This window comes from Eulemur rufifrons, chromosome 10 (assembly GCF_041146395.1).
Source record: "Eulemur rufifrons isolate Redbay chromosome 10, OSU_ERuf_1, whole genome shotgun sequence".
Taxonomy (NCBI): domain Eukaryota; kingdom Metazoa; phylum Chordata; class Mammalia; order Primates; family Lemuridae; genus Eulemur; species Eulemur rufifrons.
This window is the reverse complement of record NC_090992.1, coordinates 33,595,909-33,614,766: the sequence shown is the minus strand read 5'-3', so window position 1 is coordinate 33,614,766 and position 18,858 is coordinate 33,595,909. Positions and strand designations below refer to the sequence as shown.

Below are 18,858 nucleotides of genomic sequence, written 5' to 3'. Positions count from 1 at the left end.
CCCGAATCCCTAGGAGCATTTCTTCAAGGAAGTAGAGGATTTGGGCACCAGGGCTTTTTTGTTGTTGTTCTTAAACCATCTTGCATATGTGCATTCAACCACAGGATGAGGCCAGGCGCGGTGGCTCACGCCTGTAATCCTAACACTCTGGAAGGCTGAGGTGGGAGGATCCCTTGAGCTCAGGAATTTGAGATCAGCCTGAGCAAGAGTGAGACCCTGTCTCTATTAAAAATATTAATAGAAAAATTAGCTGACACTCACTCTAGCCCGGGCAACAGAGTGAGACTCTGTCTCAAAAAAAAAAAAAAAGAAAGAAAGAAAGAAAGAAAAATTAGCTGGGCATGGTGGTGGAAGGTTTTGTAGTCCCAGCTACTCAGGAGGCTGAGGCAGGGGGATCGCTTGAGCCCAGGAGGTTGAGGTTGCAGTGAGCTATGATCATGCCACTGCACTCTAGCCAGGGTGACAAAGCGAGACTCTGTCTCAAAAAAAAAAAGGAAAAACAACTACAAGATGAGAACTTGCCCAAACCCCCGAATACGTCTGCATCAGGAATTGCTTTCTTACGCTCCTGAATTTCTGCTCCTACCAAGACCAACTCAAAAACCTTCCATTTCCTGTTTGTATGCCACCCACCCCTGCTTGCACTCCTGATCCCAACCCCGCAGAGACAGCCTTTATTTGAACAAACACAGAGAATTGTAATATTCTGTAAAGTTTCTTTACCTATTTCACACTCACCATGACGCTAGGGAAAAAAATGTCATCGATGTCTTAAAAATTAAGCCCAAACCCAGAAAGATTAGATGATTTGTCCAAAGGCACATAGAAACTAAAGTGGAGGATAGACAGCACTCAAATCCAGTCTTCATACCCCAGATGGACGGCTCCTTAGACATATCTCTGATTTAGGGAAGAATGTAATAAAGAAAAGTAGAGAGGAAGCATAAAAAGAAGTTAATTTGCAAAGTGCTGAGTTCCCTAAGTAGCCCTACCTCCCCTTCAGTTTTCACCCCACACCTGAACTAAGGTCTTTTGTTGCCAGTGGATCAGTTTACGGCTACCCTGCAATCAGACTTGTTTGTTCTGAACGCCCTGGGTACAATCCGTTTCAGATTAGTCCCATCAGAGAGCCAGTAGGGAAAGATGGGAAAAGCCATGACAGCAGCTCCTAGAACAAAGACAAAACAGTCTGCTTCTGGTTTTCTGCCTTTTCTTAGGAGACTCGGCCGTGGCTGTCTGGTTCCCAATTCAGGTGCCTCCTGAGAAAATCTGTGCTAGGGAAACTCCTCGCCCAGGTGGGCAGATCCCAAGAGGGTCAGAGATTTTGAATCTGCTTGAGATAAGCTCTCCACTTGACAGTACCAGATCTGGATAAGATGGAAGATTTGTGGATTTGCTCATAATCACCAGTGCTCTCTAATCAATTCCAGGACTGTGTGGATGGAGACCGGAAAGGTTTCTTTCCCAATTCTTAGCAGCCCGGGGAGTAAGGCACCAATAATTAACTCCAGCCTCCTTGAGAGCTAAGTCCTGGAGTCTGTGAGTCAACACACACTTCCCCAAAGCGCCTTCTAGGCAGCCCGGGCCAGCAAAGAGGGCCTTTGGCCCTGACCCTCCTCCAAACTCAACTCCAACCCGCACCAAGGTGCAGGAAGAGGATCTCAGACGGACCTTCTAAAAAGAATGTCGTTCAGGGCACTGGGCTGATGGGGAGTGGAGAGGGAAGGGGACATCTCTGGGTGTTTGGACAGAGTTCGATGGCGTACCTGTGGCACCTAGCCAGCCCAGTTAAGGTCTGGGCATGCGTGGAGAGGAAAGTAGAAAGAAAGGAGAGGGGAGCAGGGGAGGCCTTGTAGCTGGAGAGTAGAGGATAGGGAACAACACTGGAAAATCTCTTTTGCCCCTTGACTTTAGGGCTTGCTTAAGACCAAAGGAATGAGGCCAGGAGTTCAAGACCAACTTGGGCAATAAAGCAAGACTCTGTTTCTACAAAAAATTTAAAAATTAGCCAGGTGTGGTGGCTCGTGCCTGTCATCCCTGCTACTCGGGAGGCTGAGGCAGGAGGAACCCTTGAGCACAGGAGTTTGAGGTTGTAGTGAGCTGTGATGATGCCACCGCACTCTAGCCAGGGCAAGACAGCAAGACCCTGTCTCAAAAAAACAACAAAAAGCAAAAAACAAAACAAACAAACAAAAAACACCCAAAGACCAAAGGAAGCTTTTTTGTTTTTTAAATAAGCCACGTGTTCTAAGTTGAATGTGTAAGCCTGTTAATACACCTTTTCAATTAGATTTTCGGGCTTATATCCCCAGTCGAATTAAGTAGAGTAAATTACAAATGAGAATAGGTCTTAGAACTTTTGAATTAGGGTCTTAGAGATTACCTATTTAGTCTGATCCATTTAGTTTACAGAGGAGAAAACTGAGCCTAGTGACCTTCATCAGTTTGCCCAAGGTCACAGAGCTGGTGAGGGAGAGCCCTAGAAGTGGAATATGCAACTTTTCCCCCTCTGCTGCCCTCCTTGCCTGAGCCATTGTGCTTTCACGGAGGCTCAGTCAGGGGGACAGTGGGACTGATCTGTAAATGATCTAACTTGTCATTGCAGAAAATGTACTTAATCCATGGCCACAGAGTTTCAGCCCCTCAGCCAAACTTCATCCATCACATCATAAAGAATAACGTGCCAAAGAGGGGTTTGAAAATCCAAACCAGATCCTTCTCTGTTCCTAGAGGGGCCAGTTCCATTATACTGCACTAAGCCAAGTGTTTCCAGCAAGCCTGATCAGTTGCATTTTAGGGTTTGGTTGTTAGAAAAATGAGACCTAGTAGATTAATATCATCTCTTCAGCACAGTTTTTACCCCACTGACGCTGCTCAAAAGGAAGAAGAAAGAAAAATGGCTCACAGAGCCAGTGCCTAGCGAGCAGAGAGTCAGTCCTACACCGGCAGTGTGGTCTCAGCCCCGGGAGAGCCTCGCTGAACACCTGTCCTTACTCAAGTTGCCGCCACTCAGATACACAGGCACTCACACTGCCCGTGGCCTTTGAGATCTTAAACATTTGTTAAAAAGGCGGATGGGCAATCATTAAACCACAGGCACCAATCTGGGATCCAGCTTTCCTTGAAGCATCAGTGGTTGTCATTGCAACATAGCAACTGTGAGAAAGGCACAGCTCTTCCGGGGGCATGATTCTCTAGGCCAGGACTAAATCATTTGTTTCCTTCTCAGAATCCGAAATTTTTTGCTGATGATTCAAAAATTAAATGCTGAAATTTTAAAAAGAAAAAATGATACTTAGCCCAGTTTAATGGGATGTGTTAGACGAGTTGGAGAAAAAAAAAAATCAAACCAAAGACAAGTGTCCTTCTGTAATGGCAAAAAAATATACATATGAAAGTTAATTTAGGAGAATGTTTGCATTTCTGAAAAGCCCACCCTGAGACAACTCTGGAGTCTCACATTGTTCCCCTGAGCCTTGCCTCAGTGGATAAAGGTTCCTGGAGTTCGTTAGATGCAGGAACACACCGTGTACAGGAGACTTCTCCACCGCCTGGGGATTCTGCCTTTAGGCTTGTTCGCCAGCCTGGAGGATCGTACTTGTCGGTCCAGGGCTCTTGGCCGAACGACCTTCTCACTCATTAACTCAGTCAACCAAGTGCTTCCTGTGTTTCCACTGGTGGTTCAGAGACATCAGGGCATAGTTTCTGCCCTCTGGTACCCCATGGCCTAGAGAGAGGAGAAACAAGAAAATCGGTACTTACAATACCAGGTAATGGGGTTAAGAGTAGAGCACTTGGAACCAGACAGACTGAGATCCAAACATTAGCTCTGCCATTTACTGGCAAGTGGCAGGTCTTGGCAAGACTGAACTCCCTTCTCTAAGCTGTAATTCCCTCTCCATAAAGTATGTCCTCACGGGGTTATTGTGGAGATTAAATGATACATTGAGTATAAGGCCCTTAGCACAGTCTTTGGGAAAGAATAACCGTTCAGTGAATGTAATCTTAGTACAGCAATAACCGAAGTGTTTATAGGGTGCCATGGCGGCCCAGAGAAAGGTGATTGGAACAGGGGAGAGGAAGAGGTAATTGTCCAGGGGGGATTCCAGGACGGGATCCTGTCACAGGCTGTATCTCAAAGGAATGGTGAAGGCGGTGAGATGGTTGCAGGGAAGGGGAGGAGGAACAGAATCTGCATAAGCTCAGAGTCCTGACCGAACCTAGGATGTTTGAGGAACTTGGTACGGAAGTAGCTCAGTATGCCTCAATACGGAGCAAAGGGATAATTCCAGAAACTGAGGCTAGAGTATGACCAGGACCAGGTCATGAGGGATACTAAAAGGTAGGCAAAACTCATACAGTGAAGGAGAAAAGAGTTGAAGATTTTAAAAGAGAGTAAATAGCTTTCAAGAGCTAAAATTTGAAATCAATCCAAGATGATCAAGTGAGTGTCCTGAATGTTGCCTCTGCTGAGCCCTAATGAGAAAACCTACATTCTAACCCAACGCAGCAAACTTAGCAAATAGGAAACAAAAACCAAACCCAAACTTTCTACTTGGAAATTTAAAAGCATGCTTCTATATAACTCTTGGGTTAAAAATGAAATCAAAATTGTAAGACAGGCTGTCTAGAGAAGAACTATGAGGGTACTGTTTATCAAAGCCCAGGGGATGAAACCAAACTGGCACTTAACAGGAAAATTTAGAGCCTTAGACGCATTTATTAGAAAACAAGAAACACCAAGACGAAATGAATTGAGCATTCAACTCAAAAACCTAAAAAAGAGAAGAAAGTAAACCTAAAGAAAAAGAAGGAATTAGACAAATTAAAAACAAAACCCAATTTTTAAAGAGTTGATTAAAACCAAAAGCTATACTTTTTAAAAAGCAAAAATATAGAGAAACCTTTGACCAATCGGATTTTTTAATGAGAGAATACACAAATAGCATTAAGTTAAGGGGCATTAATAAAAATAAAAATAATAGATTTCAGATTCTAAGACAATATCATATACAACTTTATTCCAATATAGATTACTAAAATTTTAGTTTGTAAGTAGTAGAAAGCCTGAATAGATTAAAAGCTGTGGAAGAAAAATTAAAGGTAGTGATAGATTTATCACCAAGCTCAGATGGTTCTGCAAGTGGATTCTAAGAAACCATCAAGGAACAGATCACCACTACATAGACACGGAAGGAAAACCTCTCAACTCCATCTATAAGGCTAGTTAACATTTATTACCAGAACAGGCACAAAATGGCACAAAAATAACTCTGGGCTAATATCATCTACAAATATAAAAACCCTGAATAAAATATTAGAAATGAGTGCAAGGGTATAAGGAAATCTATTAATATAATTAACAATACTAAGGTTAAGATGAAACCCTGTCTCTTTAGATACCCTATCTCTTCAGATAGAAAAATTTTAAAGCATTTGATAAAATTCAACAACATTCCTGACTAAAACAAATTAAAAACTGAAATTCTTGGACAGCCAGAAATAAAACATACCCTGGCAAACATCTATAGCAAACATCATACTTGCTGAAGAACCACTAAAAACATTTCCTTCAAAGTTAGGAATAAAACAAGAATGCCTGATATTGCAACCATGATTTACTACCACGTTGGAGGTTTAGGCAACATGGTATGGCAAGAAAAGGAAGTGAAGGTTTAGGCAACATGGTATGGCAAGAAAAGGACTGAACCCCCTGTTGTATTTCCCCTTTCCGCTCCCCAGACCGCCCAGGTTTGCTGAATGTGAAACCCATCGAGGACATACAAGACAACCTGCTGCAAGCCCTGGAGCTCCAGCTCAAGCTGAACCACCCCGAGTCCTCCCAGCTCTTCGCCAAGCTGCTCCAGAAAATGACAGACCTCAGACAGATTGTCACGGAACACGTGCAGCTACTGCAGGTGATAAAGAAGACGGAGACGGACATGAGTCTTCACCCGCTCCTGCAGGAGATCTACAAGGACTTGTATTAGCGGAGTCCTGACCCACTGACGGTGTTTCCCTGCCTCCAATTGCACTATTATTTTGAGGGAAAATCTGACACCTAAGAAATTTACTGTGAAAAAGCATTTTAAAAAGAAAAGGTTTTAGAATATGATCTATTTTATGCATATTGTTTATAAAGATACATTTACAATTTACTTTTAATATTAAAAATTACCACGTTATGAAATTGCTGATAGTCAAGACTGAGTCTGCTGCGTCCCCTCTTCCCACCCAGCACCACCAGGGCTGTTTCCCTTTTATTTTCTTCTTAGTCCCTTCCTTCCCTACATTTTTCCTTCCTTCCTTCCTTCCTTCTTTCCTGTTTCTTTTTTCCTTCGTAGGCATTTTTTAAAATGTGAATGGAACTGCCGATAAACTTTCATTCTCAGTAAATTATTTTTCACTCCATTTACGACTTTTCTGAGCCTTCCATCTGCTGATTTAACGATCCCCACTAAGAAGGAAGGGGAGCTTCCCGACTGAAAACTGCTCAAGGCGTGTGCTTTGTAACCTGGATGTGCTCATTTGGCAGCGCGTCCCTGGGCTGCCAGGAGTTCAGCCGCCTTCCACAGCCCTAACCAAGACTTCCACCCCCGCCGGCGGCCTGTCCAAGGTGCAGCCTGCTGCCGGGACGCCCGCGCAACCCACACGGCCGCGGCCAGCGGGCTGCACGCTGAGCGCGGGTAGCAGCTCTGTGAACACAGACGTGTGTTAAGGCTTTGGCACCTGCCAAATAGAATTTACAGTTGAATGGAGGAGAAAAGATTAATCTTTCTTCAAGCAGATTCTGGTACCCTGTGCTGGATGAATGGTTCAGACTCGAAGTGTGTAAGACTTCAAAGGAGGTGAAGATGAGTGAAAATCAGAATAGTCGAGCATGCATCTGAAGATTCGCTAAAGTGGGCCTCAAGGATGTGCTGGAGTGGGACGGGGAGAGTAGGAGAAAAGACATTGGAGGAGAGCAAAACAGCAGGAGCGACAACAACAGAAGAATGAGAAAGAATGAAGGAGAAGAGCTACTTTCTGGCTCCTACCCACGCGCAGCAATGCTGCTGCGGTTCTTCCTGTCATCCTTGGGACTCCTCTGCCCCCAGATCCCTTACTTTCCTGAACTCAAAGGCTAATTATCCGTATCATTTATGTAATGCTCGCCTCCCCAGCAAATAGTCTAAGTTCCCTCAAGGCAGGGACCTTCTTGGCACAATTAGTAGGTTAGTTGGTTAAAGCCACCAAATTCGCTTTCATTGGCTACTCATGAGGTCATCATGCTATGACTCCAAAGAACATTTACAACCAAAGTATCTTGAGGCCTCTGTTGTCTGGGCTGGTTATTTCCACTGACCTAAATTATATCCCTGCCCCTTCTCCTTTTGTTTATTTTGCTTATGATATGTATTTACACTCAGGAGGACATAACTTTAGATTTGAGGCTTTCAAGCCAAAATATTAAGAAAGATCTTCCCATCGTTGACTTAAAAATAAACGTATCTCCAAAGAATCAGGTTGTAGAAGTGAGTCCTGACCCCAGCCCTAAAAATGTGGGATCCCCAACCCTTTAGGAGAAACAACCTCTGAGCTCAAACCCTTAGAATGACAAATACAGCCAAGTCACTGTGGGACCAAAGACTGAAGCCGTTGTCTAAGTGACATCAAAACATTGGGAAAGAAAATGACAAATTCAGTCAGTCATATGGCTCTTTCTTTGTTCCTTGATGCCAAACACCAGGATGTTTTGAAACATCCAGATGACTGACTAGAGTCTTCGTGCTGTTTGTCCCGTGCGGAGAGTTTACAGCCAAGGAGATCTTGACAGAGAACGAGCGAGCCGTGGACGAGGTACAGAGCCCACCTCCGAGGAGATCCCTGGGTGACGAGCTTTCGCAAACTGAAAGCCTTTCAGCTCCGGCCTGATCTCAGCTCCCACCAGCGCTCCGGCCGTCCCGGCCTTTCCAGGTTATCGGAGCTGCTGTTGCCAGTGGAGGGAGGGAGAGAGAAGCTCTCGGCTCTTTGGCACTGGTGCTTAGCATTAAATAGCTTTTAAATCCTGGCAGCTTGCAAATTCTCATGTCTCTGACTTTTTCCCTGTGGCTTGGATGACCATTTGCTAAATATTTTACGACACATTATATTCAGCCTCCAAAGTTCCTGCTGCTTTTTCCGGCTCTCTCTCCCCAGGATGATTCACAAGTTAATCAACAAATGCATCATCAGTTATTCATAGGACTTTCTCTGGACACAAACACACTTAGGGATTTGTGTTAATAAAAATAGGAAGAAAATTAACTTTGGTCAAGAGTCAAAAAAGGGTTTCCAGGCTCCCACAAGAGCCCTGCCCCCGCACCTCCCTGGAATGGGCTCCCTGCTCCGAATCTGCCGTGTGTGGAGCCAGGACGACGGGGCATGTGGGAGCCAGGGCTGCAGACCCCGTGTCTCCACCCACAGTCGAAAGCTGGGCCCTCCTGAGTTTCTGGTTTCTTTTTTTAAAATTCGGGTGCAGAGTGAGGAGACCGGGGGCCTTGAGAGAGGCGGCGGTGCCCGCTGGTGTCACACAGCACAGCCGCAGTGGCAGGCTTGGGGACCGAAACCAGGACAGCTCCATCAGCTCCACCAAGGACAAGAGACGCAAGGGGGAATTAGGTGTCTGTGGTAGGTTTCTTAGTTCCTGCTGGATTCTGAAGACTTTTTCTTGGCGTCAAGGCTATGGAAGGAAATCCTTTTGTGGGCGGGCCCTGCCTTGCTTGATACCTGCTACTGACTGTGGTGCTGCTAAAAGGGGTGGGGGGGGTGTTGGAAACTGGCCCCAGATACCCGTTCCCTTGGAAACGCCTCCTGGGGACTTGGGACGGGGGCTCCTAATTCTAAATCCTGAAAGAACCGACATTCACATCCACCATGACCACCCTGTTGTTTTCCCATTCCTCTTCCGCCACACACTGGGACGGTTTGGGGTTAGGACACAGAAGGACCAAGACACCTCTTGGTCAGTAGGTAGCCTCGTCCCCACCCCATCCCGGTTCTTGGCCGGCTCGGGGCTGTCTCTGTGCATCGTTTGCTCCATTATCATTTGCGTGTCCCCAGCCCTCACCGTGTGCCTGTTCGTGGTGTGCCCTCCATCTGGTGCTTACTGAGTGACATGAAGTGGCAGGTCTTGGGGTTCGGAAAACCACCCGTCACCATAGAGTCCCGCCACACTCCTACCACAGTCATTACATACATGCTCAGCCACACGCCGGCCACGTCTGCCGGGACACACAGGTGAGCGCAACGAGGCCCTGCTCGCTCGAGGGGCACGGTCTGTGGATGAATCACCAATCACAGCTCAGCAGAAGTGACAACTGCCTAGAAATGCGAAAAAGGATTCGCAGAGGATGTGGGTGGGCGCAGGAGTGTAAACGTACTCCTTGCGCTCAGCAGATGGCAAGAGGGTGGGCACGGCTGCCACAGCTGAGGGGCTCAGAGCACAGCAAGCGCGTCCTCCGTGGGAAGGAGCGCTCTTGGGCTGTATTCTAGGCAGCTGGGCTCCAGGGTGCTGCCACACAGACGAGGGACGTGATCAAATTTGCAATTTGGAAAGTCAGCTTTCCAAAAGTCAACACTCCCAAAAGTAGCAATCCCCTCTGCAATGCTTCTAACGGTTGTCCAGCCCCCAAAACAACTCCCCGTGGGGACAGAGGCTCTCTCCCTTCTAAGCCCCTTGCTGATTTCCACCCTAGGCCTGGCTCTGTCCCTGGGGTCACACTTACCACATGCTAGTTCCTGCACCCCAGGGGCTCTGGCCACCTCCCCCTGCAATCGGTCACAGTCTCTTGGCCCAATCATAGACAGCTTAGGGACACTCCGGGATCCATTCCCTACCATGCCTCAGATATCCCCCTAACCTACAGAGGTCCTCTGCTTTGAGGAACTTTGCCTGGGCTTCTTCACCTGGTTCATGAAGATCTCACGGTCATTTTTATTCCCATGTATCAAAACCTGCCTCTCCTACATCCCATTTCCAGAAAGGGCCTGCATGTGTCATAAAATTCTAGAAAATTTGAGTTCAGAGGAGCCAACAGACTTATTTAATAGATGAGGACTCTGAGGATCAAAGAAGTTAAGTAACATGCCCAAAGTCCTAGGAGTCCGCTAGAGTCGGTTGATTCAAAGGTGCTTTAGATCACATGGGTGTGCTCGGCAACACTAACAGCACCTCCAGGGACAAGCAGGTTAACGAGGACCTCCAAGGGTGCGACAGACTCCAAGCTAGTATGAGCACCTGCTGCGGGAGCGAGGGAGAAGAATGGACCAAAGCTCTGGGAGGAATTACTGCGGAGACTAAGAGACTACTATATAAAGTGCTTAGGACCGTATCTAGCACATGGCATGTGTTCAGTAAATGGCAGTTGTCACTGGAGACAGCTTCCTGGTGTGGACTTTAGAGTTACGCTGCTTTGGGTTAAAATTCTAACTCCACAACTTATTCGTTCTATAACCATACAGCTTTGGCCAATCTCTTAATCTCTTTAGGCTTTAATTGCCGTCATATGTAAAATGGGATAACAATACCCAGTTTATGGGGTTATTGTGAGGATTAAATGTAACGATGGCCATAAAGGACTTCGCACAGGTTCTTGGCGCATCTTAGCCAGTCAGGAAGTGTCGGCTGCAGAGAACATCGTTGCTGTTGCTATTAAAGTGCCCTTTGTGTGAGGAGACGTCCTGGGCCCGAGACACAAGCTCGCCCTGTTTAAGTGCTCTGGATCCTACCTGATTATCCTCTAAGCTCAAAGCTAGGTAAAGGGGTTGAATTTTGACATGCGGCAGTAGAGATTCTCTCAAAAGATTTTGCCCCGAATCCATAAGTATTAGGAAAAAAGAAAAATTTCAAAGACAACTGCTATGTTCTGATTTAGAACAAATAAATACTCAGGATGAGGCTACGAAAACATTTTCTCCTAAAGTAGTGAGACTTTTCTCTTGTGACTTATGCTCCTAATTTTAGACCAATATTACATAGTTTGAATTTCCAGAGGGGTTATAAAGAATAAGAAAATTGCTAATTTGAGTCTGTAGGGAGTGGGTTGGGATATTTTTGTCCCCTCTGGAGTTTTGTAAATATGTTCCAGGCCAAAAGTTCCCAGGGGAGTGTCATTTCTGAGATCTGTTTAGTGCCACGGCTGGTCTCAAGGAGGATCCAAGTGGCTTCCTGCGAGAGTTGGAAAACTGTGATCCCCTTTCCACAGTGCTGGAAGCCATACAGTGTGTACAGAGTCTCCACTGTCCATTTGAGACTTAGCTCTGCCACTTCCTATGTGTGTGAACTCTCCTCTCTGGGGACATTGTACGTGGCTTATAGAACTCCCTCAGCAAATTCATCTAATTTATTAATCATGAATAAAGGAATGGGTCTCAGTTTCCCTATCTGTAAAGTGGGAATAGTAGTACCTACACTGCATGTCTTATAGATTATCAAATGTGGCCAGATGCAGTGGCTCATGCCTGTAATCCTAGCATTTTGGGAGGCGGAGGTAGAAGGATCGCTGAGGCCAGGACTTTGAGACCAGCTTGAGCAACACAGTGAGACCCTGTTTCTACAAAAAATATAAAAATTAGCCAGGCGGCATGGTGGCACATGCCTCTAGTGCCAGCTACTTGGAAGGCTGAGGCAGGAGGGTCACTTGAGCCCAGGAGTTTGAGGTTGCAGTGAGCTATGATGATGCCACTGCACTGTAGCCCAGGCAACAGAGCAAGACCCTGTCTGAAAGAACAAAATCAAATGAAGGAAGCAGAGCAGGCCTGATCCCCACTATCCACTATTTGCAAATAAGAAAGTTAGGTCCAGAGAGATGAAGGAGCTACCATACGTTTCTACAAAACAGAGAGGCAGGGCCGAGGCTAGACCTCAGGCTTCCTGAGGCCAGCTGGCTAGGGCCCTTCCCTAGTGTGCTAAGCTGTCTGGGCAGGAACCAAAGACAGTGTTGCCTAGTTGGCAGGGCACAAGCTTCCAGCACGAAAGACTTAAGTTTGAATTTTGCTTTTGCCACTTACTATCTGCAACCTTAGGCAAGATGCTTCCTGTCTCTGGGCCTCAGCTTCTTCATCTGGTTCATGAAGGTCCCAATTCCTGCCTTACAGGGTTGGTTTGAGAATCAGAGGTCGTATATAGAAGAAATGCCTAGAGCCCCATAAACAACTAAAATCTTCTAAGAACAAGTACCTCCAACCTCACAGGATTTGCTAGAAGCTCATCCTGCCCAAGGGGCACTGGTGACCAGCATCCTTCACCAGGGAGGGGGAGGCTCTCCAGCGTGAGGAATTGTCCAATGTTGGCCCCGGTTCTGAGAGTGGTTTGCCGTGGGCCTTGGGAAATCACTTTCTCTGAGCCTCAGTTTCCCCATCTGCACAGTCAGAGGGCCGTTCTGCCCTTCCAGCTCTGACATCCCAAGACCCTGGGGGCCTCTCGGGGAGGCGGGCAGGAGGACAGCGTTTTCTCTGGCTGGCCGTCGGAGGCCTGTGTTCTCCCCTCCGAGCAACCGAGGCCTGGACCAGGCAACAGCCAGCACTCATTAAAGACCTGGGGCTGGTCCAGCCAGAGGACTAGCAGCCTCCAGGGGGAGGGGAGGGACACCGGATGGCTGGCTGGTTCCCACCCAAAGCCACGCTGCTGAGAGAGGGGCGTTGTGCTGAGTCAGCGGGTTGGCAGCTCCTGGCCCGGGGTCCCTGGCCGCTCGCGCCTGCCAGATGGGATGGAGCCAGGAAGGCCTCCGAGGAGCCGGCATGTTCTCGACGATGCTGCCGCTGCTGCCACAGCAGTGGGAAATGTGCCCTGGAAAAGCCTCGCCCCAGCCAGGCCTCCCGGGGCTGCGGGGTGGGGGCCATTGGTGAAGGAGGACAGTTTTAGGAGCTGCCTCCTACTGGCAAGATTCTAGCCAGGGCTGCCTCTCAGCCATCTCCCCCTCTGGCCCAAACGAGAGTATTATCCCTCTCAAACACCAAGTACAGGCGTTACTTATAAACCGCTTTCCATCCGGTTAACCCTTCCGTGAGCCCAGTGAGGCAGAGCGTGGGTCCGGCTCCCAGCAGCAGGGACAGCGGAAGAGCATGTGGTGCAGAGACCATGTACCAAGCCGTGGGAGGGTTAAGGGCAAACGGCAAAGGCTGGTGAGGCAGCCCAAGGCTGGCCACTAACCCCCCGCCCCAGACACTGAGGGGGCAAGGGGAGGAAACGGTGACTGGAGGCCCGGAGAGCCCCCGGCAGCAGTGGCAGCCTGAGCCCCGAGGAGGCCAACCCCTCCAGCATGGCAGAGAGGAAGCTGGGGGACAGGCACCCTGTCCCCCTCCTCCTCTCAGCCTCCTGTCCAAGTCTCCCGTGGCCCCAGTCCAACCGGAAGCCAGAGACAAAAGACCCAAGGGATACCATCCCTGCGATCCAGCCTCCCGGGACACACAGCCTGGTGGGGGGTCTGCAGGGGCAAACAGAATATTCCACACAGCGGATGTACTGTTAGGCCCCTCGTTCGGAGCAGGAGACAGAGAAACTTAAGTCTGGGAGCACAGAGCCCGAACTGCGTTCTGGGTTCCAACTCTGCTCCTCGCTGTGGAGCCGCGGCTCGTTCCACTTGCACAGCTGCCGTCAGACCCGCTGCCGCGAAGACCTGGAAACCAGGACAGAAAGAAGGCAGGGAAGGGGTGACTCCTTCAGCATCTCCTTCCACCCCTAGCCGGGGGCCAGTAGCTGGGAACCAGGCGCTGTCCTGCTGGGTGTTCCCTGCATGTTTCCGTCATGTTCCCTGGAGACCTGAGGAAGGGAACCCATGCGGGTTTCATTCTGCTATAAAAGTTAACGTAAGCTTTGTGGTTTGCTTACGTGTACATGTATATGTTTAATAATAATGGTATATATTTAATATTAATAATATTGATATCTTTTTAAATTGCATTTTACTTTTTTCATTAGAGACAAGATCTCCTTCTGCTGCCCGGGCTGGAGTGCAGTGGTGCGATCACAGCTCACTGCACCCTAGAACTCCTGGGTTCAAGCAATCCCCCCACCTCAGCTTCCTGAGTAGCTGGGACTACAGGTGCACACCGTCACACCCAGATAATTTTTTATTTTTTGTAGAGATGGGGTCTCGTTATATCACCCCGATCTTGAACTCTTGGCCTCAAGAGATCCCCCCACTTTGGCATCCAGCAGTTTTGGGATTACAGGCATGAGCCACTGTGCCCAGCCCTAAATTTAAAATTAATATGTAAAATATCACTTAGAAGTTAAATTACTTCATTTCTTTCTAATACCCCAAAAACTTCAAGAAGGAAGAGACTCCTCTGGTGGAGGCTACGTTTTTTCTATGGCTTCAGTACCCCTAAGAGAGGGCTGTGTACCCCACTTTGAGAAGCACAAGACCTATCATCCTTCAGGGAAAGAAGTTACTCGCCCAACACCACCCAGCTACTGGTCAAACTTTGACCTCCATGACCCTGTTCCCTGCGTGATTGATACAAAGGAGATCTGGCAAGATGGAGCCCAGGGGAGAGCCTCCAAAGGGACAAACGGTCACCCACACTCAGCCTGAGAGAGGTGAGGAGGAAAAGATTTGAGCTCCATGTCAGCAAACGCTCACTGTCCCCAGCTGTCTCCATGCTCTGAGCATCCACAGATAAGCCTGGCACAACTCATGCCACCAAGGAACTCACACTCACAGAGGAGACACACACATGAGCCGGCCACGATGACGCGCCTGGAAGTGCCGGGAAGGGAGGGGCTCCGAGGCAGGCAGGTGGGTTCACACGCCCACGCAGCCACCTCCCAGCCGCGAGACCTTGAGCAAGCCGCCCGACCTTGCTCGGTTCCCTCCCTGGCAATTGGGCGCGCTCACACCTGCCTCGTGGAGTCCCGTGAGGCACGGACGAGACGGAGCAGCAGAGCACTCGGCACCACCTGCCGCGCGACGCCGGGCTGGGGGCTGTGCCCACCGTGACTGCAGAAGACAGCCGAGCTCCCCCAGCCCCAAACCACACTTGTGCTCTGACATCAAAAGATGTTATTTTAAATTTCCCAGATAATCTGAGCTCTGTGGTTTCTGTTGCCACAAAAGTGGGGAAGAGGTTTAACTCTGCCCCAGGGAGGTAAGGGGGAAGGCTTCTCAGAGGAGGTGACATTTGAGATGGACTGAGAGGTTTTATAAGCTTGTCCAGGGAGAAAAGGAAGAACTTCCAGGCAAAGGGCTCGTGTGCAAAGGCAAGGATGGGTGTTTGGGTGTGGCTGGAGCCCAAGGGTGTGGGGGGGAGGAGAAATGGCTGGAACTGTAGACTGGAACCCAGTTCGGGTGGAGATCTATACTAATGGGCTGTGGGGGTTGGGCTTCATCCTAGGGGGAGTGAGAGCCATGGAAGATTTTAAGCAGGAAGCAGGAAGCAAATCATTCTGACTCTCCAAGCCCCATTTTCCCACTGAGGTCAACAGGAGGCCTGACTGTCTCTGTTGTCTTTTCATCCGTCAGTTCCCTAAATATTTACTGAGCATGTGTTGGGGGCCGTTGGAGAAATAGGATTCTACTTCAACTACCAGTTCTTAAGACCTTCCGTGGGCAAAGATGTACATCATCTCATTTCTCCTACACAGCAGCCATCTGAGATAAATAGTATTGTGTCCATTTCACAGGTGTGTATACTGAGGCCAGTGAGTGACAGAACTGGGCTTTGCACTCAGGTCTTCTGAAGTCAAGTACAGTGACTGTCCTTCAAACTGGCAGAGCCCAGGACCTCCAGGAATCGAGGGTTAGAGACCTCCACACATGGCCTCCTCCCCATGGGTGTTTCCTGCCACTCTCTCCACACACAGACACACACCCCCACTTGAGAGTGGGCCTTGCTGGCTCCTTCTTGGGTAACTCAAAGGAAAACTCCCCCGAGTTCCTATCTTGCCTTTAAGAGAGAGAGAGTTTTATTATCAGGAAGCAGTGGCCCAGACAGATGGCAGGGCCCCAGAGGGCAAAGTCCTTTTCCTTTTAGATTCTTTCTCCCTAAAGGCTCCTGCCTCCAGTTCCCAGCCCAGACTCCCCCTGCACCCTGACCAGGTCCCTGGACCTAAGCCAGAGCCAAATCCTAACCTGGACTCTCCGTGGCTGGAATCAGCCCCTGGGCTGAGTCCCCGCGGATTCTTCCTTTCAACCCCCGTATTTTCCAGGCCTGAAAGCTTGGGGCTCAGTTTTCTCATCAATAAAATGGAGGTGATCGCCATTTTACAGACCTACCAGGGCTGATCGGAGAACTGAATGAGAAATGGAAGGAGAAAGTGCTTTGCAAACACTATAAACTGGAAATCACGGGGCCACTGAGTGGTTCTTACTCTTATTAGACCTGCTGTCTCTGTGCCTGACTCACCGGAGCAAGGCCTCGGGACAGGCACGGCTCCAGCCCCAGGGCAGCGGGGTTTGTCCCCCAGCAACTCCATGCCGGGTTTTATGAGCTCCGGGAGAGGGTTTACACCATGACTAACATCCCATCCTCTACTTCCGTGGTGGCCACTACCTGCTGGGCAGGAAGTCAGCAGGACCCGACCCCCCTTAATCACCGCCACCTTCCCATGACCTGCCTCAATCACGTCTCTTTACAGTTGGGCAGAGCCGGCTGGGCCTCCTCAAACTTCCATATCTGCGCCGGGAGATCGGTGATATGGCTAATGGCGTTTGCTCACCTCCACGCCCTGGGCCCAGCGTTCCAGGAGTCACGCAACCCCCACAGGCCCGAGGCGGAAGCTGTGCCCACAGCAGCAAGGCCCTGAGGCCTGGGGAGCCTCCCCGCCCCATAAAATCTGTGCAAGGAGCCTTTCTTCATGGCCACCTGGCGGGCCAGCCGCAAAGCCACAGGGCAGCCCTCCCGCTCCCCAGCGCTGCCCACCTCCACCCGGCCAACTCTCTCTCTGCATTTGGCCTCCCAGGGATCGGTGGACCCCTCATTTCTCCTGCCAGGGAGGAAACATGTGCTAACTCGATAGCCACTCCATGAATCATTCACTCATTCATTTTGTCAGTACTCACCGGGCATCTCCTCTGAGACAGGCCCTGTTGCTAAATGCAGGGGACATAAAGATGAGTGGGGCGGCGCCTGCCCTACAGCAGTGTGGAGTCGGGATTGCAGAGGAGAGACTGGCGCAGGCTGGGGGACCTGTCGCCGCAGCCCCAGTGTAGGAGCTTGCCCGTGTCCCCTGGCCTTACCGCCCGAGTGCACCCTGGCCTGCCCCCCAGCTGCCACCTCGTGTTCCTTCTGCTGTCCCGCACGGCAGACTGGACGTGCCAGGGCCTCCAGGCTCCCCAGGAGCAGCCCGGGACAAGGGCTTAGAGTAGCTGGGGCATGAACATCCCAGCTCCCCCCGCCTCATGCAGGCCGTCAGTTCTGCACTGACCCCAGACTGACTCGAATGGGTTTAAGATCCGCTCTCCCGCTCTCCCATGGTGGCAAGCTGCTTGAAAACACCTTTTGTTGGCTGACTTCTCTTCCAGGTCTCACTCCCCGACTCCCGTCCTGGCGCTCCCCTCGCCTGCCACGGAAAGTGCTTACGCTGAAATCCTTGCTCAGGGCCGGCTTGTGGGAGCCCAAACTAAGATACCAGGTTAGCAGTAACGGTGGCCGGAGTTAGGACAGTGGCTGTCACATTCACACAGATAGTGAGAACACGCTGAGTACCTACTGTATACCAGACCCTGGGTTCTGGGGACACCGAGGTGAACTTGTCATGGGCCTTGCCTTCAAGAAACGTACCCCTCCTAAGGAGGGAGGCAGATGAGTAAAGCAATGGTCACTAGTCGGAGTGCCATGGAAACGACGGTACTTAGTACCGGATGCCTTGGCATGCAGAGGAGAGCCCTGCCTCGGCCTGGAGGACGGACGAGGCGACACCTACGCCGTGTTGCTCCAGTGGGGAAAGTGCAGAAGGGTGTTCCAGGTGGAGGGAACAGTGCAGGTAAAGGTGCGGAGTTGTACCCGAGCACAGCCTGGTTCTAGAAGCACTGGGTCCTCCACTGGGCAATGAGGCAGCACCTAGATCCCAGAAGGCCTGGTGGACATTGGAATGTTTGCATTTTTTTAAAGGGAGATCTGATAGAGCCAGGTTTAACCTCAAGAAATGAAGGTGTAATGGGGGTGTATTTCAGACACCAGAGGGGCAGCTGTGCTAGGAAAGGCCCCTCCCTTCTCCTTGTCCTGCTTCACCGCGGGTCCACGCCTGGCTGGGACCAAATGGCTGTTTGCAAAGGGTGCTGGGGGCCGTCTCTGCAGCAGTGACTGAGGAGGCCTAGGAGGAAAGACTGGACCAGAAGGACAGCAAACAGGGCGCTCCCCTCCCGTCAGCCGGAGCAGCAATCAAAGCTCCTCTCAGCATAGGGCCTCCCAGGACCCAGCTCCGCTCCTCATCAGAGAGCCCTGTCGGAAATCTTGGAAAATCAGGTCCCGGTTATAATTTGTGCGGGTATGGGGGAGGGGTGATTCCAACATGGCTGGGCACATCTGGGGGTGCCAGGTGGAGCTACCCAAAGGCAGTCCTGTGAGCAGCTAGAAGCCTCTTAAAGAGTGACAAGTGACTTGGGTGTGAAGAGTTCAATCTGGTAATAGACCTTCAGCGGTCGGAGGTGCAGTTCCAAGCATAGCAGGAGACTGTCACTTAGATCTCTTCCCGCCCAGCCCCATGGACTTCTCTCTGGGTCCCAGGACAGAAGAGGCCTCTGGGTAAAGCCTAGAAGAGTTCCTGTAATAAAATCTCCGTTCCAATCCTTTTCGTGAATTATCTCATTTACTCCCACAAGAACCCAGTGAGGCGCTTGTTAATTACTATGGCCTTTTTAAGAAGTAAGTGAGGCACAGAATTGCTAAGTAATT

General features: G+C 49.7%; 1 protein-coding gene across 9 annotated transcripts in view; it reads left to right on the top strand.

Annotated features, from left to right (window-relative positions):
• PPARG (peroxisome proliferator activated receptor gamma) overlaps positions 1-6,190 on the top strand; it is a 129,734-nt gene extending 123,544 nt beyond the window's left edge. For 8 of the 9 annotated variants that reach the window (XM_069483961.1, XM_069483964.1, XM_069483959.1 and 5 more), the window contains one exon: positions 5,743-6,190. In XM_069483961.1, coding sequence (XP_069340062.1) covers positions 5,743-5,990 — 248 coding nt within the window. In that variant the 3' untranslated portion in view covers positions 5,991-6,190. The remainder of the gene's footprint in view (positions 1-5,742) is intronic. The other variant, XM_069483963.1, reaches the window with a different exon arrangement.
• The last annotated feature ends 12,668 nt before the right edge of the window (positions 6,191-18,858 follow it).